General features: G+C 41.9%; 1 protein-coding gene across 2 annotated transcripts in view; it reads right to left on the reverse strand.

Moving 5' to 3' along the window:
- Positions 1 to 24408, reverse strand: part of LARP4B (La ribonucleoprotein 4B) — a 59352-nt gene that overhangs the window by 18499 nt on the left and 16445 nt on the right. For both annotated transcript variants that reach the window (XM_069958922.1, XM_069958923.1), the window contains exons 3-10: positions 18872 to 19001; positions 9535 to 9682; positions 7944 to 8099; positions 6835 to 6916; positions 5255 to 5391; positions 4066 to 4169; positions 1325 to 1435; positions 407 to 460 (exon numbers count right to left, since the gene is read on the reverse strand). In XM_069958922.1, the coding sequence (XP_069815023.1) occupies positions 407 to 460; positions 1325 to 1435; positions 4066 to 4169; positions 5255 to 5391; positions 6835 to 6916; positions 7944 to 8099; positions 9535 to 9682; positions 18872 to 18952 (873 nt within the window). In that variant the 5' untranslated portion in view covers positions 18953 to 19001. The remainder of the gene's footprint in view (positions 1 to 406; positions 461 to 1324; positions 1436 to 4065; positions 4170 to 5254; positions 5392 to 6834; positions 6917 to 7943; positions 8100 to 9534; positions 9683 to 18871; positions 19002 to 24408) is intronic.

Below are 24408 nucleotides of genomic sequence, written 5' to 3' on the forward strand. Positions count from 1 at the left end.
TCTCAGTCACCATGTACAGAATAGAGGTGACACCTCTCCAAGATTCTTGTAGATTGTAGGCCCTTATAGTCAGGGTCCTCTCTCTATGTATTGCACTATAATTAACTATTCATGACATTTGTACTTTATTTTATGTTACAAATTATATGTTAACCCCTTATATGTACAGCGCTTTTGACATCAAGGGTACTTTCAAAATAAAGTGTAATCATAATAGGAGGCAAACAATGATTTTTACTAACAATTACACATATAAATATTATAAAAGGAAACCTGCACAAAAGGGGAAAATGAAAATCAGTTTTAGCTGCTAAACTGCTAAGTACTAAAAATGGCTAAACATGTCTGATCCTGACAACCCCTAATACCCTGGACTTGAACCGGCTGAAGTATCTTAACCTCTAACCTTAATTGGCTTTCCTTGAAACATCTTCACCTCTTCTCTTAGGTACCTGTAAGCCTGAAGAACAATACAACAGAAAAAGGTGATTTTCTCTTTTTTAATTACAAGTAAATAATGTTAAATCAGTACTAAAGTGCTTCGCTATATTAAAGGGGTTCTCCAGGCTTAGAAAAACGTGGCCCCTTTCTTCCAGAAACAGCACCTCTCATGTCCTCAGTTTGGATGTAGGGTATGCAGCTTAGTTCCACTGAAGTGAAGAAAGCTGACTTTTAATACCACACACAACCTGAGAACAGGGGTGGCGCTGTTTTAACAAGAAAGTAGCTGTGTTTTTTTTTTTATTATCCTGGATAACCCATTTAATAACTTAAATTAAAAAAAAGCAGCACACTAAACGTCTGAACAGGATTCAGTGCAAAATATCCAGACTTGCTGTAATATTAGGTCGCTCTAAACATACCGCGGTAAAAGCCCGCAGCTGCTGCAGGTGTTTAATAATTGCGGTCACATCAAACGCCTGCAGGCTCTTACCGCGGCGTGTAAGAACGGCCTTATTCTCCAGAAAGATGGCAAATTGATCTGTTCAATAGATATTAATGGCTTGTGAATTGTAAATGAAAAATGAGTTAAGGTGTATAACTAAGTTAGGGCGTACAATACTAACACACATGTTGCTTTGGTCTATTTATCACTAGTTTCCATTGTAGTAACACATACATAATTTACAGGTTTGTGCTTAAGCGACACATCATGTACCGCATTGGTAATTTAAGCATTAGCAATAGAGTATGTAAAGAGAGAACGCTCACTGGGAATCTCTGTAAAGATGGCAAAAAAAACAACAAAAAAAAAAAACCTAAATGTTGCATAGACTAAACAAATTTAGCTGCCAGGGCAAAAATGGGAAGGGAATCCCATTACCTGTTGTGCATCAGCTTCTGATTCAAACGTGATGAACCAATTGTCGTTATAGGCAAATTCACAATTAATAAACTTCGGCAAGTTCTCACCCTTGAAGAGAGCTTCTACCTCCTGATGAAGAAATAAAAAGCACTTATACATAGAAGCCTTTATACATGCTGTACACATTCAATTAAAAAGGGGTATTACCACCACAAACTGATGGCTAGGATTACTGACGTCACCGGGTCCCCACCGATTTCCACTTCCTGTGATTAGTCTTAACAGGAAGTTCCTGTTCAGCTTATCACTACTACAGCAGGCAATATTTTTAAAGGCAATTTTTCAGTATTCCCCACCCCCAACAAGCCAGGTAAGGCTGAATTCACACTGCATTTTTGCTGCCTGTTTAACCCTTTAAGGACAGAGCAAATTTCGATTTTTGCGTTTTCGGTTTTTCCTCCTTGTGCATAAAAGGCCATAGCACTAGCATTTTTCCACCTAGAGACCCACATGAGCCCTTATTTTTTGCGTCACTAATTGTACTTTGCAATGACAGGCTGAATTTTTGCATAAAGTACACTGCGAAACCAGAAAAAATTCAAAGTGTGGTGAAATTGAAAAAAAAAAACGCATTTTGTTTATTTGGGGGAAATGTGTTTTTACGCCATTCGCCCTGGGGTAAAACTGAATTGTTATATATGTTCCTCAAGTCGTTACGATTAAAACGATATGTAACATGTATAACTTATATTGTATCTGATGGCCTGTAAAAAAATTAAACCATTGTCAACAAATATACAACACTTAAAACCGCTCCATTCCCAGGCTTATAGCGCTTTTATCCTTTGGTCTATGGGGCTGTGTCAGGTGTCATTTTTTGTGCCATGATGTGTTCTTTCTATCGGTACCTTGATTGCGCATATACGACTTTTTGATCACTTTTTATTACAATTTTTCTGGATTTGATGCGACCAAAAATGCGCAATTTTGCACTTTGGGATTTTTTGGTGCTGACGCCGTTTACCGTGCGAGATCAGGAATGTGATTAATTAATAGTTCGGGCGATTACGCACGCGGCGATAGCAAACATGTTTATTTATTTACTTTTATTTATAACCTGGGAAAAGGGGGGTGATTCAGACTTTTATTAGGGGAGGGGGCTTTTTACTAATAATGACATTTTTTTTTTTACTTTTACACTTATACTAGAAGCCCCCCTGGGGTTAGGGTTATTCCCCCTAGGGGACTTCTAGTATAAGTGATCTGATCTCTCATTGAGATCTCTGCAGCATAGATATGCTGCAGAGATCCATGAGATAGGCACTCATTTACTTCCGGCTGCTGCAGGCGGAAGTAAACGAGTGCCGAGCCGGGGACAGCGCCATCTTGGAGCGGTCCCCGGCCGGCTTCATTTACGGAGATCGCTCCTCCGGGATAACATCCCGGAGGAGCGATCTCCCCACTAGACACCAGGGATGACGCTGCGTCCGGTAATCGGATGCAGCTGTAATGTTTGACAGCTGCATCTGATTACTGTATTAGCGGGCACGGCGATCGGACCGTGCCCGCTAATACCTACGGTCCCGGGCTACACGCGGCACCCGGGACCGGCGCGGTTCAGAGCGGGGCCGCCGCTCGGCCCCGCTCTGAACTCCCTTACCGGCATCAGGGCGTAAATTTACGCCTGATGTCGTTAAGGGGTTAATAGCTCTGTATTTAAATGGTTACTTTTGGTAAATAAAAAAAAAAAGATTAACAGAAATATGATGTGTAAACATAGCCATAAAATGTCACTGTCATTTAATTATTATTATTTTTTTTTGCAGAAATCAATAGTACAGGGACGATTTTAAGAAACTTTGTGATTGGGTTTATTAGCTGAAAAAAATGCATTTTTATCATGAAAAAGCAGTTTAAAGCTCCACTCCCCCCACCCCCATCCTTTATGGTTTTCTATGGAGAGGGGAGGGGTGGAGGAAGATGAGGCACCAAAACAGGAGTTAATTTACAGCTACATCACTGGGCTATCTCCTCTGAAATCCGCACAGACCTCTCAATACTGGCTTTAATACAGCTCCCACTGTGTAATCCTTTGTTCTTTGGTGGCGACTAATCTCCCTCCTTACCTCTCCATAGCATACACAGGGCTCGACTGATGTAAAAGTCATTATTTCCTGATGAGGGGGGAGGGGGGGGGAACCTGGGGAAAGGCTTCTTGAATACAGATAATGGCATATTTGCCTAGTAAACCAAACAACGAAGTTTCTTAAAATTGCCTGGACTATTGATTTGTTAAAAAAAACAAAAAAAAAAAAAACACACGACCGTGACACTTTAAGGGATGTATCCAGTCTGTAAAAATTGATGGCCCGTACTCAGAATAGGTAATCTATACTAGATCAGCAGAGGCCTGACTCCTGACGATCAGATGCTAGAAGGGGCCATGGTGCTGGTATGAGCTCTGCAGCCTCTTCAATGTTTACTTGTGCTTGTCTTTTTTATTGCCATGCTTTTAGAAGTGAACCCGGTATTGTTGCAGATCCTTGCATCACCACTACTAAAAGTTGGTCAGACAACCACTGATCTAATATTGATGAACTCCTAAGAATAGGCCATCATTTTTGGATAACCCCCCTAAAGGTAATAGATGAAACTGCCACCAATAAGCATATCCGCCTCCTTACTGCCTGCTCTATGGAGTCAGGGTCAGTAAGGAAGCCTGCAACACAAAAATCACATTATCTGGACGCCATTCTTACTTCTATTGGAGTAGATTCAGGAACTTCACGTAAAATAACAATGCAACGATTCTGATTCGGTCTTACTTTCTCTCCTTTCTCATCCACTTGGACTAAAGGCAAAGCTGAAATCAAGTGACAAATCCAGAGTAAAGGACTGAATACACATAAGAGTTGTCTGCAAGTATAACTATAAAGCCTGTACAACACTGAATCCAGAATCTAAGGGCCCTATTACACGGGACGATTATCGCGCTAAAAATCGTTATATCGTTCAAATTTAAGCTATAATCGTTCTGTGTAATTGCAGGCAACGATCGAAAAATTGTTTGTATGTCGTTGATCGTAGATTTATGGTCCTTTTAGACCAGGCATGTCCAAACTTTTTTCGAAGAGTGCCAAATTTGATGAAGTGAACATGTGCGAGGGCCGACCATTTTACATGCTACATGCTATATGCTTTATAACACAGGCAGATAATAGCAAGCTGGATACCTGGGGGCCGTAAAAGTTCGGAACGCGGGCCGCAAATGGCCCTCCGGCCGGACTTTGGACATGCCTGTTTTAGACGGAGCGATAATTCGCTTGATTGTTCATTCAAAATCGTTAATCGTGCAATCTGTTTTTTATAACGACCAGCGTCAAATCGTTGAAAGACTGGAATGACCTGCAAATTTTTTGCGGACGATCAACAGCGATTTGAGAACATGTTGAAAGATCAAAATGAACGATTTCTCGCTTGTCGCTTGATCGTTCGCTGTGTTTACACGGAACGATTATCGCTCAAATGCGATAGTTATCGTGCAAATTCGAACAATAATCATTCCGTCTAAAAGCACCATTAGATCTGAACCTAAAATTATCGTTAGCTAATCGTTTGCTGTTCGCTCAAATTCCGCATTTTTTCACTAATTGTTCAGTGTAATAGCACATTGCCCATTGTTTTCCTGAGATCAGAAGGAATAAACTATCATAGTAACGATCGTATCTAATGATTATCGTTCTGTGTAATATGGTGAAAGATTTCAGGTTAATGATAAACAATCTCGTTTGCGATAGTTTATTGTTAGTCGTTTATCGTTAAAAATCACTTCGTGTAATAGGACCCTAACACTATAGGTCCACAATCTTAAAGGAGAGACAACCATGGTGATGTGGATCTTAAATGAAAATAAGAGTAAACAACAGCAAAATATAGATGAATACTTACATCTCAGTACGTCTACTATTAAATCCATGTCAGTGCTGAGTTTCTTGACATGGTCAAGATTTGCTACTGTCATAATTGGCACATATTGATCACTGTCCATTTGTGATATAAGGTACATGTCGCTGGCGAGATTCTCCCTGGAAATAAAGATAAAAAATGTATATTAATATATTTATCAGTCAAATAACGCAAAACATTGTTTGTATTCAAAGTACTTGGAGTCATTGTTGGTAAGTACCAGGCGACCACACAGGTAATACCCACTTGCCGTGACTGCACCTGCCGTCTGCACTATGGAATACCCTACTCTAAGTGGTAGTAACGGCTAGATATATAATGACAGATGGCCCCGAGTGTTCTGCATCCGCATTAGGGCTGCAAATCCTGGCCTGACCTCTGGTCTGATGACCATAAGCGACAGCTGTCAGTTGAGGTCATTATACCAGGGGTCAGGCCAGGATTTGTGTCTGTATTCCGCTAGTGTGAAACCAGCCTAACAGTTAAAGGGGTTATCCAGTGCTACAAAAACATGGCCACTTTTCCCCCTCTCTTGTCTCTAGATCGGGTGGGGAGACTCCAGTTCAGGTGTAGTTTGTAATTAAGCTCCATTTACTTCAAAGGAACTGAGTTTGAAACCCCACCTAATCTAGAGATGAGAGGGGGAAAAGTGGCCATGTTTTTGTAGCACTGGATAACCCCTTTAAGGGGGTTTTCTAGCAAGAATGCGGTTTTGTTTTTCAGTTTGTGCTCAGACAGGTGGGAGGGCGACAAAACAAACCCTACCACTTAGCTTTCTCTCTCCCCTGCCACAGTCTCTGTAAAGAAGGCCCCCATTCCAGTGCCACATGTACATGCATTCTAAATAGGAATATAGCTACTGCCAAGCTTCTCTTATCTCACCGAGAACAAAAAGAATCTAAACACACCCCCTCCCCAACATCTGTTATGTAAGCAGAGTCAGAAGGCCCACATTGGATGGTAAGCTCATCTGCCAGCTACCATTCCTGTTTCAGACTGCTGACACTATTAGGTCAAGGAGAAAACACGGTACCTTTCATATAGGCATCTGTGCCTCTATAAGACAGGAAAATGCTTTCATTCTCCATTGCACAGTGTCAGAGGTGTTCCTAAGCCACTGAAGTGCTCGATCTCCATCCCATGACTACCCCTGCTTGGCTGGCAGTCAGTGGGGCTGACCCGACAGCCAGTCAAGAAAGAACAGAAATGGGAGGGGGAGTAAGAAGGAGTTACTTTAGATGAACATGTGTCTTTATACAATCTTTATACAGTCTGAAGAGACATAAGTTGCTTAATATATGCTCCTGCTCATAGGGAGGGCAATCATAAACGGTCGCTTAAAACTGCTCCTGCATTGTACTTTATTATTTAGGTTAAGGCCTATGGGCGATGCATGTCTCTGTGGGCCTATACAGTGGAATAAGTCAGAGGCATAGGTTGGGAAATCCTCCTGATGTAGCCTGCAAGCACAGCTCACATACACCCTATAAAGCGACCACATATCATTCCAATAGCATACTTATAGGCCACAACATAATACACAAATCCAGAAGTGAACATACCGAGATAAGCAAAACTCCAGTGTTTTTTTGAGCACATCTCGCAGGTCTTCTTGATTTTCTGGCTGTGGTAGATCAACTGCCCCTGAAGAGTACAAGAAAGTTAGACCTGAATATGGGAATGGTTTTAGTGTATTACCTTTAAAGGGCTTCTCTCATTTCAGCAAGTAAAGGAGATCTACAGGATAATGGATAACTAGTAAATTGGTGAGGATCCGACCGCTGGGACTCCTGCTAATCCCCAGGAGCACAGAAAAATTAAAAACGACTCTGTACCCACAATCTGTCCCCCGCAAACCGCTTGTACTTTCGGATAGCTGCTTTTAATCAAAGATCTGTTCTGGGGTTCATTCGGGAGGTAATGCAGTTATTGTCCTAAAAAACTACTTTTACACTTGCAGCCCTGTGCCAAACGGCCGTGGCCTAGTGTCTGTGCATTAGGATGGCACAACCTCTCTGTCCCTCCTCCCCGCCCTCTTTATCATTAGGAATGGTCCAGGCAGGTATTTTCCTATTCATCAGCTGTGTGAACACTGCACACAGGCTGGATCATTAAGGCACCTGTGCAGTGTTCACTGCAGAGGAATAGGAAAAATCCTGCCAGTGGCATTCCTAATGATGAAGAGGGTGGGGAGGAGGGACGGAGGGGTGGTGCAAGCTTAGGGCAAGGATACTCTAGGCCACAGCCATTGGGCACAGGGCTGCAGGTTTAAAAGTTGATTTTTAGGACAATAACTGCATCATCTGCTGAACGGACCCCAGGACAGATCTTGGAGTAAAAGCAGCTATCCGAAAGTACAAGTGGTTTGGGGGGAACAGATTGTGGGTACAGAGTCGCTTTAATGCCAAGATTGGACGGTGCCCATTGTGCATGCGTGGCCATAGCTTCCTTTACTGTCTATGGGCCTTCTGAATATTGCCGAGCACTGCACCCATAGAGAAGAAATACTGTGGCTCTTTGTTTATTTTGGAGGTACAACTTTACTGCGTCCTGGGGGTCATCTGGGATCTCAGCAATCAGACCCCCACAGATCACCTAATAATCCCCTACTAAAAAAACCTTTAAGATAAAATAAAGTTTATCAGAACTTATTGCACATGGATACAAGTACCTGAATGGGTGGTTTCATGCATAGATTCATATTCTGAGTTTCCCAGAGATATCGTATTCATATCTGTTTGGTCTGACACCGAAACGGATGGAGTCTGGTCTGGTGTTAACACGGCATTGTGTCCTTTCTGCTCATCATCACCATTGTTATCCAACACTGAGGGGGAAGAAAGGGCATAACATTGGCACAGTAAGGCTACACTATAGGGAGAACTATATATCTCAATTACGTGTATTAATATTCAATGTAGAAGTGAACAATATAAACAGTAATAAATAGAGCAGCACCTCTCCTCTCACTGGTGCCAAACAGGTAACCTTCCACCATGATGTCTACATGCCAATTTAAGTCTATGTAAACCTAGCAGTAATATTTAAGGTGTAGCTAAATTAGCCTGTTGAATATATCTGACCCAAATGAAACCCCATATATACGAAATAAATGACAAAATGTATCTGCGAAGTGTGATATTTGCTGCAAAATTCTGCATTTTGTCCATTAAAGGAATTATCCAGAATTATAAAAAGCAGAGCTACTTTCTTGCAAACACAGCACCACCCCCTCCCTCAGGTTGCATGTGGTTCCCAATTCAGCTCTATTCACTACAAAAGGAACTAAGCTGCAAAAGCACAACCAAGCTGGAGACAAGAGCGGCGCTGTTTCTGGAAGAAAGCAGCCATCTTTTTCTAAGTGGAAGTCCACAGCTCCAAGTAAAATGTAAAGTCTTTATTTAGAAATCCTCTTAAAATCCAATTTTAAGAGGATTTCTAAATAAAGACTTTACATTTTACTTGGAGCTGTGGACTTCCACTTTTTACCTATTGCCACCGGAAAATGGCCCGGATCTCTGTTTCCTTCCACCTGCTCCAGACGTAATTGAGGACCAGCACCACTGACTATTGCACACATGGTGAGCTGATTTGCCTTTCTACATTCCCATCTTTTTCTAAGCCTGGAAAACCCCTTTAAAACCTTAATATTTTTCTGCTTTCGGAACATTATAAGTAATAGAATTGGATTGTATAGCTGCTGATTCTTGTGAAGAATATGCAACATAAAAACTAAATAGAAGTCTCAAAATGACAGTAAATGAATACATACATGGTAACCTGTGCTCTATACAGTATTAGATAAGTGTTTTACCACCAACAGGTACACCAGTTTAAGATAACAAAAGGCGACAGGGCCCTGCTTAAGTGGTCTTATAGTCTAATGGGATTGGGGATGGAGTTAAGAGGTGGGGGTGCTACAAGCTGTATATAGGATCGGATAAGGAAGAACTAAAGTGATGACCATGGAATGGGATTACATGCTTGAAGGTGGATTTAACATTGTGTCTTTACAAGGTAAGGGTGTTGGATAACCAGGAAGTGTCAAAACTGTCTAGTGAGGTACGTCTATAACATATAATAAATCTGGCACAGGGCTTATATGCAACTATTTTTTTAAGGGAGGGGTGTAATTCGAGCCTGTGTGGAATTTTGTTTTACAAAAATGTTATGTAAACCTAGCTGTTGTATATCTTCCTATGGGGTGCCTCCACAATAAGGACCATTATAGCATGACTAGAGCGTAGGAGGGAGAATGGTACCTTCTTTGGTGGAATCAGGAGGCTCATCAGGCAGCTCCTCCCAGGATTGGCCGACTGTTCCGTCAGCGGGGCCCCCTGCTTCCACGCGCAGCATGTGATTCCCCCATACTTTAGCATTGGGGTTTAATTCAGAAACCTTTGCTGATTCCTGAAATATAAAAAAAATATACACATTACTAAGATAGCAAGAAGCATCAAATCTGCAAAGACTGACTAGATTAACCTTATCTGAACATTTCAGCTTACCCTTAGGATTCCCATATTCCATGATTTTGCATATTGCATTTGGATATCCCCATATCAATGCATTTATACGATATTAGGATATCCCCATATCAATGCATTTATATAGCATTAGGATATCCATGTATCAATGCATTTATACAGCATTAGGATATCCATGTATCAGTGCATTTATATAGCATTAGGATATCCATGTATCAGTACATTTATATAGCATTAGGATATCCATGTATCAGTGCATTTATATAGCATTAGGATGATATCAGTGCATTTATATAGCATTAGGATATCCATGTATCAATGCATTTATACAGCATTAGGATATCCATGTATCAGTGCATTTATATAGCATTAGGATGATATCAGTGCATTTATATAGCATTAGGATATCCATGTATCAGTACATTTATATAGCATTACGATATCCACGTATGGCTATGTTCACACAACCTTTTTTCAGCTCCGTTTAAAATTACGTCCATTATTTTGAGTAAAATAACGGACGTCATTTAGCTGTCTGGCCTCCCCTTGCAATGACGGGTGTTTGTACATTATTCTAGTTTTGGGTTACTAATTGGACGTTGGGTGCGGCTTAATTGAAAAGTCCATTGAATTTAATAGTAAAAACGGAGAAAGAACGGTGACCAAAGAAAAACTGTGTGAACTAATAGAAAAACGTCCGCTGTTTGCAAAAGACGTCCGAAAATAATGATCATGTTCATTATTTTGACATCCATGGCAAAAACGTCCGTTATTCAATACACTGTGTACATTGGACGTCCCCCTTCCCATTAACTTCAATGTATTGCCATTGCAGTCAGTTAAATCGCGGCAAAAAACGGACGTTATTTTAAATATGAAAATTGTCCGCCTTTTCAATATTTGACGTTGTGTGAACAAAGTCTATCAGTGCATTTTTTAAGGTTGCAAGGGTTAGTACACGTACAGCTCCGGCCCCTATGATAACACCTGGTCAGACCTCGGGGGACCACTGGTGCTGTTGTAATTTGACGACGCCTTTAAACCCAAGCGTCCTGATATATGGTCATTGATATAGGATGTAGCTGGAAGTCCAGCTCTGAAAAATGCTGCAGTCAAGGGTAAAAAGAAGAAATGCTGAGTAACCTCAAATATGTCAATAAACGTGAGGCCAGCTTTAGAAGTACTAAAAAGATTTGTGCACGCTCACAAAATGTAAAAATGAAGGTAATGCAGAGCATAGAAATTTTAATATGGAAAATGCCTAAGGGTCAATGAAAATATATATTTTTTTTCTAGAACGTAACGTAGATTCGCTCATCTCTATCTAGAACCTTAAATAAAAGGAGTTGTCCAAGAGAATTATCTAAGTCTCGGCAGCAATTCTATCATAATAAACCAACTATTCCTGACCTGTCCAATCCAGCACTGATAATCTGGTGGTCCCAGTCAGTCTACATACTCAATCTATGGGACGGTTGTAAACAATCGCTTACCTTGGCGGTCACATGCTGTACATTGTTATGAGCGCGGAAGATCAGTAGGAAAGCAATAAATACAGTGGTACCTTGGTTTAAGAGTAACTTGGATTGAGAGCATTTTGGAAGAAGAGCTTACAGTTTTTTAAAATTGTAACTTTGTGTAAGAGCTCCCTGTACTGGGTGGGAGGGGGAGTGGGGCAGCAGCATGGTCTGCACAGCGGGGTCTACAGCAGTGTACTCTGACCCAGGAAGTTTCCCTCTCCCTCACCTTCCAAATCATAGCAGATCCACTTCAGGCTGGGGCTTGCATCAGAGGACAGGACTGTGGAGGTAATCTCTCCATAGCTGTAACCCCTCTCTTCCCGGACAGAGAGCGCTGCATGTATGTGTCCACATCTGCCTGCCCATTCCTCCATGCTCCCTGCAGTCTCTGTCAGCCCTTGTGTTTCCCATTCTCTCCATTACTGTATAGTAACTTATAATATGACATTCAGCTGTTTCTAAATGTTTGTTTCATTTGTTTTACATGGTATTCAGAATAATAACTCCTTTTTGGGGTGTTGAACCAATTTTCTGCATTTCTATGATTTCTTACGGAAAAATTTGCTTTGGTTTAAGAGTGATTTAGATTACAAGCGCAGTCCTGGAACGAATTATGCTCGTAATCCAAGGCACCACTGTATTTTATGTCGGGGACGTTTCACACATTTACTATAATAAACCGTGTTTTTTAACACTTAATATGCTGGTATGTCTCTAAGTCAATGTACTGCATTAAAGTGTTATTCTGTGAGATTTATGGGATACTCAAAGGATATGCTATAAAGGTCTGATTGATAGAGACCTTTCAATCTCGAGACAAAGGTAAAAAATGACCAATATCCACCATTAGACTTTTACAAGCCCGTGAACATTTGGGCAGAGCAGCGTAGACTGTGTGATCACCCTGATGACAATACTCACCACAAAGCAGCTACTGTGCGGCTCTAAATGAGCGTTTGCCACCAAGTAGTTACTAAGCATAGAACTTCTTCCTGTACTACCTAGAATCATCTAAATTACAATATAAACATTGAAAAAAATGTTATAAAAAAAAGACTGGTCAAAAAAGTGGTAAATGCCTTCAGTGTGATGGTGGTTTTGGAAAGATCTTTCGAGGTCTAGCCCTTGACTTCGGTATATAATAGTCTTCTCTATTAATGTCTACATCTCAGAGGATCTCACCTATTTACATTATATCATCATTCGTATACGGTAACAGATTATGAAACATAATTGATACTTATGGAACGAAAGAGATCCACCTGACAACACAACAATGCACCATATCAAATGTGTGACTATAAATTATAGACTGTATTCTTATCCTAATTGTAGTATCTGTGTTTATCTCATGACATGAGCATGTCTCCTATCAATCTGCCATCTCTGCCTTCAAAATCGTCAAAAGACACTCAATGTACCCTAATAAATTAAAAGTAATCATAAGAACATAAACTTACATCTTCACAGCTCATCTCAGGCCAACCCCAAATACTTCGGCCTTCTGGAACCAGTAGCTGAAACGCATTGATGTCAGACACCTCCAGGTCTTCAGGGTACTGTTGGTCACGGTGCTGGTTGTCCGACGTAGAATTGTACCATAGATAATCCACTTTATAGTCAGGCCTGACCAAGAAATGTTCCCCTGAGAAAACACAGGACAGTGGTAAAGGCTGCTCATCACCATCACATAGATCCTTGCTCTTATTCTGAGACTCTCTGAGGAGATTCTGCATCAAATCGAGTACACACTCCTCGTTGCTTTGCTCAGGATCTTTGTTTGTAAAGCCCGTGGATGAGGCGTGAATCTCATAAGATGGCGTAGCAGCGTACCGATCAACCTGGTCCTCTTCGTAGCCATGATGGCCATTTATTTTACCCATTTCTGAAAAACTATAAGAACTGGGGCATCCACCTTCAGCAAAAAGCTGCGAGGCATCACACATGAACTGGTCTTCATTATTGTGAAGGATAAGACCAGTGCTGTCCTCTGACTGGTCTGCAATGTCATCCATGTCATCATTTTCCAGCGGAGTGTCATAGATTAATTCGCCGTCAATGGTGTTGAAGACGGGACTGACAAGCCTCTCGTGTGCTGCGTTCCCAGAATCACAGAAGGTCTTTAGTTCTTGAAAATCCTTAGAGCTGTTTACGGGAGAGATGTCGAAATATTCAACGATAGGAGAACCACCGCTCTTAGGACTCGTGTGCGCCAAGCCATTCTCACAGTAACCGTTAGTTATTTGCTTTGCTCGAGGAGGAACAGAAGTAAAAGCATCTATAACACAAGATTTTACAGCCTCCAACATGCTGGCGGGGTTATTGCTTTCAGCATCTATAGGATGTAAACTGTTTCCGAGGTCACATTCACTAAATTGAGGGGTACACGCTGGGGATATGTTATCAGGTTCTATTACACCTGACTGCTCTTTATCGATACAACTTTCCTGTGTAATAGAGTCCAGATTTTGGTACAACCCTGAGACTTCAGTAGATGAGTCTATAGGAAGAGAGAAATCGGTGGCCTGATTTAGATTTTCAACGTAAGCGTCTCCATTATTTTGTTGATTATTCCCATTCATGAAGCTACTGAAATCCTCCAAAGCCGGTGTACCGTCCTCACCAGATTCAACAAAATCGACAATACCGTTTTTCCTGCAGTTCGCAAGAGAGTTTTCTTCTTTGGGGTAACTAGAGTCCTGTGTGTCATCATTAACATGGTCGTCCATCTGTCCTTCTAAGGGAGTAACTTCTAGATTTGGGCTACTGGACTCATTGTAGTCTGTGTGTGACGTGTTACTTATGCTTTCATTGTCAGAGTCTGTGGTCCCATCAAATATTTGGTTTGCGATATCCGATGCAAGAGTTGGGTCCATTGGTTTAGAGAATGGCTGCTGGACTTGGTCATCGCTGGACTGCTTCTTTATTTCATCCGGTACTAGCAAAGCAGAAAGATTAACCATGGTTTCAAGTATACATTGTGCATGCGGAGTAAGAAAACTGGATTCTTGGATTTTACAATTTATCAAAACACTATCGGACGAATTCGCCCAAGAATTTAGGGGTTCCAGACGACGTTCATTCAAATCTTTTGTTTGACGTCCAAAGTATGAGAAATCCTCCGGCTCATCTGAATCCTCTCCTATAGGCACGTGATTTGGCACATGAAACGCATTTTCTATTCCAATGTTCAGAGAACTTGATGTGCCGCGCATACTTTCCACAGGAGCTGAATGCTTATTGGGTATAGTATCACGTTGCGGTGTTGTAAGAGATTTCTCAGAAAGATCTTCAATTATATCGTCATCATCTACTAAACAGATGCTGTAGAAGGTGTTCGTCCTCGAATTCTCCCTCGCCTCTGCATCACTTTGAGGCGGCGGGTTTTCGTTTATTTGCTTTCTAGCTGAACAGAAATCCAATAGGCTTCTATTCTCGGGATTATCAGCATTTTTCACATCTTCGCTCTGTGTTAATGTGCTTTGCCATGCTGGGTGGCAGCTGGCCAAGTCGTTTGCTTTTAAGGAAAGCACTTCCTGCGAGTTCTGCTCTGAATTCAGTGACACTTGAGCCGGTGAAGCATGGTCAGGCTGAGGCCATGTGTCCAGGACTGTAGGGTTACAGACTGGAGCCGTACAATTGCCTACAAATTCTGTACATGTGCTTTCAAGCTCCGAGGTTGCTTCAGAGACTACGTCTACCTCCTTTGGTAAATGCTTGTATTTAGACAGAACATTTAAGGAGCTATGTAGGGGATGCAGCAAGTTCACTGACCTGGTTTGGTTAGATCTCAGCACTGGTCCATTGTGCTCTGTGTTATGCATGCTGTTGTAGGAGCGATACTGGGAGCCCTTAAATCCAATAGAAGAGGATGTTGAGTATTCTGACCCAGAGACTGGAATGACCACTTGAAGCAATGACCCATTCTCTCCTGAGTGCGGATCCTGAATATGCGTAGTAGTAGTAGAATTTTTCTCTAAATCTTCGCATGAAGTTGAATCGAACAAACTGGTCCTTTCAAGGCTTTTGCGTGGGCATAATTCTTTGCTAAAACAGCAACCCATTGTAAAACCATGCTCTGCCACCGCCGAGGCTGATGCTTTAATGAATCTACTATAGGAGTCAGTACAGCTGGGTATTGGCCACTGCCCACAAGTCAAAAATAGTAACTTCAGACAGACAAATCAAAACACATGCTATTGTCACTCAAATTACAATCCAAGACACTAAGGCCTCTGTATTGAGGAGATTTGCCAAGGCGCAGGCCAACAGCTGCCAAAACCAAGCGGCTACTTGTTTAACTCTTACGTGTTAGATTTCAACTGGGGGGGGGAGGGGTCTTGAAACAAAAATTACATTTGAACAAATTTCCATCTACTGGTGTTTTCAGCTTGTAAACATTTTTTGTATACATGTCAATAGGGCAGTGATGCACCAACTTGTGGCTCTATGAGTGCTGCGATACTACAACTCCCAGTATGTGCCAACATGCTAGAGGTTGTGGAGTTAGAGATCACAGCAAAATGGTTGTTAACACACACTAAAAAGCTAAAAAAAAAAAAAAAAAGCAAAAGTAAACAACTATGACTTCACACGTAGCAGATATTGTTTTTAGAAATTTATTAAAACCGTTCATCTGAATGTTGATATTTTCGATAAATGAGACATTTCTGCAATTAAAATAAAGGGGAAGGTAAAAAAAAAAAAAAAGTCTGTCAGTCCTACTTTTTGTAAAATCCTAGACTGTAATAAGGATCACAATGAGGCTTAAAAATCTGAATGAGAACATGACCTTTAACCGTAGTCTTAAAACGTTATACAGGATGGTCACGTCAGATCAAGGGCTTTGCAATTATTGAGAAATTGCACTAGGGCTATTATTTACGGCACCTTCCAATACAAATCCTTGAAATTGTTATGAAGGTGAAAGGGCACTCGGAGCTTAATGGAGAAGGCAACTGGCTGTAAAAAAAAAAAAAAAAATTTAGAGGACTCTACAAGGCACATGGGATGGTCTGTTGTTCATATTAAAGAAGTGTGTGTGCGCGCGTGTGGGGGGGGGGGGGGGGGGGGGGGGGGGTTGGGGGGAATCTTTAAAATCTACTGGTGCAAAAAAAAAAAAAAAAAAAAAAAAAGGACGGATTTCTAATTTACTTCTTATCAGCTGCTGTATGTCCTGCAGGAAGTGGTGTACTCTTTCCAGTCTGGAGAGCAGAAGAAGTTTCTATGGGGGATTTGCTACTGCTCTGGACAGTTCCTATCATGGACAAAGGCGGCAGCAGAGAGCACTGTGTCAGACTGAAAAGACACCACTCCCTGCAGAACATACACCAGCTAAGTAGTACTGGAAGACTGGAGGGATTTAATAAGAAGTAAATTACAGATCTCTGGCACTTTCTGACACCACTTGATTTGAAAGAATTTTTTTTGCAGAGTACCCCTTTAATATGGTGAAGCTGCAATACTCAAAAAAGCCCATTAAAAAAAAATTAAAATAAAAAAAAAGATGAATTTTTCGGTTGAAAAAGTAAAGAAAAAATCCTTCTAACAAAAGTGAATATCGACTTTAAATAAAGTGAGCAAGGATATCCAACAGGGGAAATAAAAACAATTTAATTAAACAGGATGATATGGTAAATATAATGTATAGCACCAATGTAATTGGTAAACCATGGTAGCATGAGGGATTTAATAAGAATATGGTCAAATTACACTGACAGACGCCTGAATTGCACCTGTCATATGGGCTCTATTTCTATCAACCAACAGCTCTGCTGAAAGATAGTTATCCCCATAAATAGGCTTGTAGATAAGGCTAGGCTTACATCTGAAACTAGGATTGCGGTATACATCAACCAGCGTGCAGACGTACATCACAACATCCAATGAATCCAATCATGTCAATAGACATTAAAAAAAAAAAAAAAAAGGAAACGGTTGCAAAATAGTGACTTTTACATTGTGTGTTGGGCTCAAATGTGCAAGTGAATGTGTTCAAGTACCTGAACAAAACAGTATAGGCTTTTAAACTTTAAAAATTAAAGGGGTACTCCGGGCTAGCATTACTTTTAGTCTGTGGCTGGGGAGGGGGTGGATATAGAAGGCGCCTGTCACTTACCTCCCCGGTTCCAACCGCCCCATTCTCCCGTCCCGCGGCCAATTCCTGGTCTGAGCTGCGGCTTGAGACGGGACCCCATAGGTCAGCTGGATGGCTGAGCTGCCTTGAGATGTGTCGCCACAAGCCGCAGCTCAGACCAGGAAGCGGCCGCAGGACCCGAGAATGGGGCGGCGCAATCCGGGACTCGGCGCTCGAACCAGGGAGGCAAGCACCTGGCGCCTCTTATATCCATCCCCTCCCCGGCCACGGACCAAGAGTACTGCTAGCCCAGAGTATCCCTTTAATCACTATGGGGGGAAATTTAAGAAGGGCTTTGCGCCTATTTTTGGGTGAATAATTGTTCACCCATTTTATTTATGAACCAGTATTCCAGTATGAACCAGTATGGAATATTTTTTAGAACTTTTTTTTAATCTGCTTGTTTTGAGTATTTACCCAAAAGTTAGCAAAATCCGAAATTAGCGGCCAGTTTATCATTTGCGACTTTTTAAAAAGTTGCACAAACAGGTGCAGGCCTACGTCTGGTCAGTACGAGGTGAATATATTTGCGTAATTTCTGCAATTTTGCTACTTGTTTTGTGGCTTTTCACTTAGTCACTATGGCAGTGCTACATTTTAACGAATCAGTCACAAGATATTGGAACAAAATACACACCAAGCCCCATTAGAATAGTTGCACACATTAGACTCCTTAGTAAATGTCCCTCCACCACGAATATCAACTAAGTAAACAGAGGTCCAATGTCCCATGAGCAAAACAGACTAAAGGACTTCCAAACATTGCTAAGCAATGAGCTGTGATGTACAGGAATCCCATAGAGAGAAGCTAGAGCTGTGGATAGGCATGCACACTGCCACGCCACTGACTTGGGGGACGACGAGCCTCTGTTCTCTGTGGGGGATAACTTTCAGCCTTTGGTAACCCCCTTTAACCACTAGTCCCATGGCACAGCACCTCTAAGATGGAAATCCAACTCAGAGACCATGTGGCCACATTCTGGTATGTTCTTATGGGCACAAAATATCGCCATATGAAGCAATACCACCGCTCTTAGAACACCTTGAAGCTCCCACTGATTACAAAGGCAGTTTCCGCGCTGGACCGTGCTGAAAAGTTGTATCATGTAAATTTTTTTTCCCCCTGTGCATTTCCTCTGCTCAAATTAAAGTTAACAAGTAGGGTATTTATTGTACAAAACAGGAAGTTTTGTACCTGTGTGAACATGCCTCTTACTGTGCTTCTACACATATATACAAACACATGTTTATACATACAGTATATACAAACTAAGCATACACAATAACCTAGCAGTTCCCACAGCATCATATACATCTCCTAATAACCCAGCATAGGACTTAGTCTGGATTATCAGGAAATCTAGATGAGTCGGTACCATGTTAATGAAATTCTACTGAACACGCAAAATCAGACAACCTGAATGTCTGTCTATGAAACACATATGACAGTACTTACAAGATGTGAACTATCTTTGGCTTCTTGGACTTGCTGTACCTGCGGTTCAGCCACAACTTTAGTATCCTGATCTGAAGTCATGAGCCGTCTGCTTCTAGGCTCCTCAGAGAAAACGAGTCACCCTAGAAGGCTGGAAGAAATTAATGAGAAAAGTCATTCATCAAGAACATGGCAGATTATTTAACAGAACACTATAGGAAGTTTCAATAAACTTTTGCTTCCCAGTATAGCAACAAAATGTTTACTCCATTTTTCACCAAGGTCATAGAACTTGACTTCACTTTATATGTTGCACCCCAAACGCTTACAGAATATATGGCGACATTTGTTCAAATAAGATTATGGCATTGTTACACTCAAAAAAAATTTTTTTCTCTCTGGGATGGAAAACCGGTTAGAATATTTGCAATTGTGATGCTTATTACCACTCTGCTCATAGGGTACCATTGATGACAATCACATACGTCTAGCTAAGGCCTTTTTTTTACATATATCCGGCGGTGTTTCCCTCCGGTGCAGTAGAAAAGCACCGGAGGGAAACACATCTCTGAACTGATCCCATTGTTTTCAATGGGATAGTTCGGATGATGCGTTCTCACATTAACCCCGCTGGACTGAGCACTCAGACATGCGGTCAGTTTCCTCATCCGGCACCGCATCCATTAAAGTCTATGGAGCGCTGGAGGCATGCCGTGTACAGACACATGCATTAAGGCCCTATTCCACCAACAGATCTGACGACAGATTATCTGCCAAAGATTTGAAGCCAAACCCAGGAAGGGACTATAATCAGAGAACAGGTCATAAAGGAAAGACTGGATTCCTCCTCTTTTCAAATCCACTCCTGAGTTTGGCTTCAAATCTTTGGCAGATAATATGTCATCAGATCTGTTGGTGGAATAGGGCCTTTATGCATCCTCCGGCACTACAAGAGCTGTCCCCCCCACCCCCCATTAACCCTTGTGACCCTGGCTCTTCAGCATAGTGGCCCCTTGCAGGATGATCAGCCCCCAGCTCCTCTATACAGTGGAAGCACCCTTTAGGACAGGGGTAGGGAACCGTGCCTCTCCAGCTGTTGCAAAACTACAACTCCCATCATGTCAGGGATATCCAGGCATGATGGGAGTTGTAGTTTTGCAACAGCTGGAGAGCCAAGGTTCCATACCCCTGCTATAGGAGATGTCCCCATGTCCTGCTGCCCACAGTAGAGGGCTCCCGTGTGCTACTGCCCCCTATATCGATGGCCCCCTAAATGCTGTAGGAGGAAAAAAAAAAATTCATGACAACTAATGAAATAAATGTATGGCAACTGATATTACTGATGGATTTTACTTAACAATGGATCTAAAACCTGATGACAACCGATGCCTTTTTGGCATCAGTTGTGACATCAGTTGTAGTCAGTTTTGTTAAAAAAAACCTGAAACGGATGCAACTTATACATGTAAACTAGGCCCAAGCTGATTTCGCAATGGTGTCTTAACCCAAAGATAAACTCCATTCACCCCCTCAATAACAGTTCCCTATTAAAGACCCAATTTCCTGTTCCATTTCCTCGCTGACATTCTCCGTACACCGTTTAGGAGCCAAGTGGCCGTGTTTTCCCTCCTCCCTGGACCAGGAAGCTATTGCTTTCATTGAATGAGGAAAGAGATGTTGCCCCTCATTGAGACAGGGAGGAAGCACTATCTGTGCATACACCATACTGGGGGCTGAAGTATTCAATAACTTCCCACCACATTAACACACTAGGAAAGCGAATAAAAGAGAAAACTGTTACCAATAAATGTATGAAACATCTTTTTAATAGACTAGATCCAGACTGGATAATACTAGGATTATATAGGTGGGTAAAGACGTTGCTCACGCTATATTGAAAAAGGAAATATCCAAACGCAATCTGCTGGTTGCAATAACACTGTATATTACATTACCGAAGGTAGGTATAAAACAGGGACTAATGAAGACTAAGGTGGCAAAAACAAGCGCTGGGATCAGACGAGAGGCTGCCAAGCAGGAAACACCTTGCACCGGTACAGCAAACCCTGACATTCCTACCATCAAGAGCGCCAGGATGGATATTCAGAATAGATGTAATAGAAGAGAAAGGATATTTCCTCATGTAGCACTTGTCAGGTATACACGTTCTATACCAGGGGTAGGGAACCTTGGCCCTCCAGCTGTTACAGAACTACAACTCCCATCATGCCTGGACAGCCAAAAGCTTTAGATTTGGCTGTCCAGGCATGATAGGAGTTGTAGTTTTTGAACAGCTAAAGAGCCAAGGTTCTTTACCCCTGTTCTATCCGCTTAGGATGGGAGCAGCATGTAACACTTGTCATTCACTTTCTATAAAAGGTCTTTACCGCCTAGGGGCAGGATGCACACTACCCAACATGCCGCTTGTGTACAGTACAATAGGTTTCTGGACAGATCCACCAATTTCTCATTGAATCATTTTGGCTGCTGTCTTGTCCGGGGTGAGATGGGGGCACAGTCTCCCGGAGGGATTCTTAACCACCGCTGTAATTGGACGTTTCTTTACCTTCTCTCTCATCCGTCACATCGCTTCGACAGATAAAAAGCTGAACAGAGATGGCAAATGGGCCGAATGAAAAGGAAATGTGACAAAAATAAGTACACAGGGACTTCCTGGAGAGTTTTACTGCCAAATCTATTCTCAGCTAATCCAGGTGTTAAGAATATGTGGGATTATAGAGAAGAGATTCGGGTCTAAAACAATGGACGTTATTTAGGTGCATAGCAAAAATCTATATTCATTTATTCTCTCTGTATTGACACTGTGCAAGAACGAGGTGAATGCTCACTGCTAAAAAGTGCAACCAAGTGTCTCCTGGCAACCTGATGTGTATGTATGTGTACGGCGCCTCCACACTATCCCCTGGCACACACTCTGATCAGGCACTGTGCCAGGGGGGCCCATAGGAGCGGCCTCCACACGTGCACACTCAAGTGAAGGTTATATGGCTAGAATGTGTGATAAGGGGCTTATTTTTCTATCTGTTAAAGGGGACACCGCTGCAGTAATTGGCTATGATGGTAGATCCTGCTCCCATGCACCCCACTGAAAATCAGAGAGAGCGAGCAAAAAAAGAGCGAGCGAGAGAGCGCAAAAAGAGAGCGAGCGAAAGTTGCTAGGGGCAACTAAGCCAGTTTTACTTTACACCAAGTTTGATAAATCTCCCCTATTGTTTTAGAAACTGCCCTAGGAAGTTACGCAGCACGTGCACAAAGGGAGAAAAAAAAAAAATCGTAAAACTTGATGGCGACCATTGAACAAAGGCATTAGGGTTTCCTTCTGCTCCATGCAGATAATGCAGAACAGGTCACACAACATAAAATAAACTTATGACACATTATGGCTTGGCTTCTACAGGCATCTGTGTCAACTTTACAGATCTGCGCTGGCAGGGAGAGGTTAGTTTCAGCTTAAGAAATGTGCTGGATCTGCCATCGACTCTGGGCGGACTGTGATGTCACTGAAGAGACAAGTAATAGCTATAGAATGCTTTTAGTAGTACAGACACATATATGCTGTGGGTCACGTCTGTAACAGGTGGAAACCATAAAGCTCACTCCAGATATTACATTATATCTAAGACTATAAAGAATTTAAAGGGGTACTCTGGAGGGGGAATTTTTTTATAAAAAAATCTACTTGTATCAAAGTTATATAGATTTGTAGGCTACTTTAAAAATATTCTGGATATTCTTCCCAGTCTGGCAGTATATTCTTTCCAGTGCTCTTTGCTGCCACCTCTGTCCATTAAACAGAGAACACTGTCAGACCAGATCTAATCTGATTGATATTCGGGATCAGGAAGGAATTTTTTTTATTGCCGATCTGCTTATGCTTAATAGGCTAAATACCTAGGTCTGACTCAATATAGGAAAAGTTATAAATATACAGCCTTCATACGCATCTCCCATATGGCTCACTGCAGAGAGGGGGAGGCTCCTGCTGCAGCCAGACAAAACATTGGGAGAAGAAAAGGAGATAACCGCTCTCTTCTAAGACAGAGACATCTAAAACTTAAAGGGATATTCCCTTTAAACATAACTTTTCATGTTACTGCCCCAGGCCTAACAATTCCTTCCATACAAGCTACAAAGTTGCGAGTAAAGTCGGCCAGACACTTGTTCACATCAGCAGTCTCAGAAGGGAGGGGGGAGATGGACAGAAAACATCACACACAGTTTTTTGTGTCTTCAGCAGAAAGCAGAGGCTCAGAACTGGGGGAAGGAGATTAAATGGATAACAACAAGAATGGAAGGAATTGTTAGTCTCATCACAGGCAGCAACATATGAAAAGTTATGTTTGAGCGGAACTCCCAAGAAAAAAAGAAAAAGGCAGGCAGGGGAGGGCGCGAAAACAAACAAGTCGCCCTAGAGTGGTTTTAACTGGATTGTAAACACAATAGTTCACCGGCCCTGAAATCATAGTCGATGGGCTATTTGCACCGTTTGCAGCACTAAAGTAGCAAGTAAAAGTGGCTCTGCAACAGCGTCTACTGATGCCGCACTGACACAAGAAAAAACTTTTTTGTTTTGCCTCCTAATATCAATTTATGCATGATTAATATACTGGAGAAATTACCCCATGTCATTCTCCAAAAACATCAGGCAGATTTATTTATTTTTATTATTGGAAAGGTAAATATTTCTTATAAAAACTGCTCGTCCCAATTGTCAAGGTTCAGCCTATAAATACATATATATCTGTGCCCAGCGTTGGACTGGCCCACCATAGGACCGGAGAATCCTCCGGTGGGCCCCCAGCTTTAGAACCTGCACTAACACTGACTGACATGTCGTTTCTCACTGGTTCTTCATTGGTTGGCCCCCAGGATCATTTCCTCTGGTGGGCAGGGCCCCAGATACCCCAGTCCGACAGAGTCTGTGCCATCAGTTTAAAGATCACAAGCACAGTGTAAACTCACATCCACATTGCTTGTGATCCAGCGCGTCCCCTCCAGTCCAGTCGCCGGCTGTATCTTCAGGTCCCGTCTCTTCCAGAATGATTTACAACCGAAGGAGGCGGGGCCTGAAGATACAGCTGGCGGCTGGACTCGAGGAGATGCGTCGGATCACAAACAATGCAAATGGTAAGTATACACTGCTGCTTTTGATCTTTAAACTGACAGCACAGATAGATATAATGAACGATCCATATATCTTTAGTACAATATATATTCATACATACTGCACTAAAGATATAAGGATCGTTTATGAAGCCCGGACCCGACTCGTAGTACCGTGTAAGGGCACTGCAAATGAGCGCTGATCTCGCTGTGCGGTGCTTCTTTGCGCCCCCCCACGCCACATGTAAAAAAAAAACTTACAGGAAAGCATGCAGAAAAAAATTGCAATGTTACCAATATGTAGCTGATAGAAATGTTTGTTTCTAAAATGAGGCAAGGCCTTGAAACTTCAGTGAAGTCAATGCACACTGAAATGGGATAGTCAGTGGCTGCTGACGGACTGGTGAGAAGCAACTGGGAATTTAATTTCAAGT

The sequence above is a fragment of the Dendropsophus ebraccatus genome, chromosome 2, assembly GCF_027789765.1.
Source record: "Dendropsophus ebraccatus isolate aDenEbr1 chromosome 2, aDenEbr1.pat, whole genome shotgun sequence".
In the NCBI taxonomy this organism is placed as follows: Eukaryota; Metazoa; Chordata; class Amphibia; order Anura; family Hylidae; genus Dendropsophus; species Dendropsophus ebraccatus.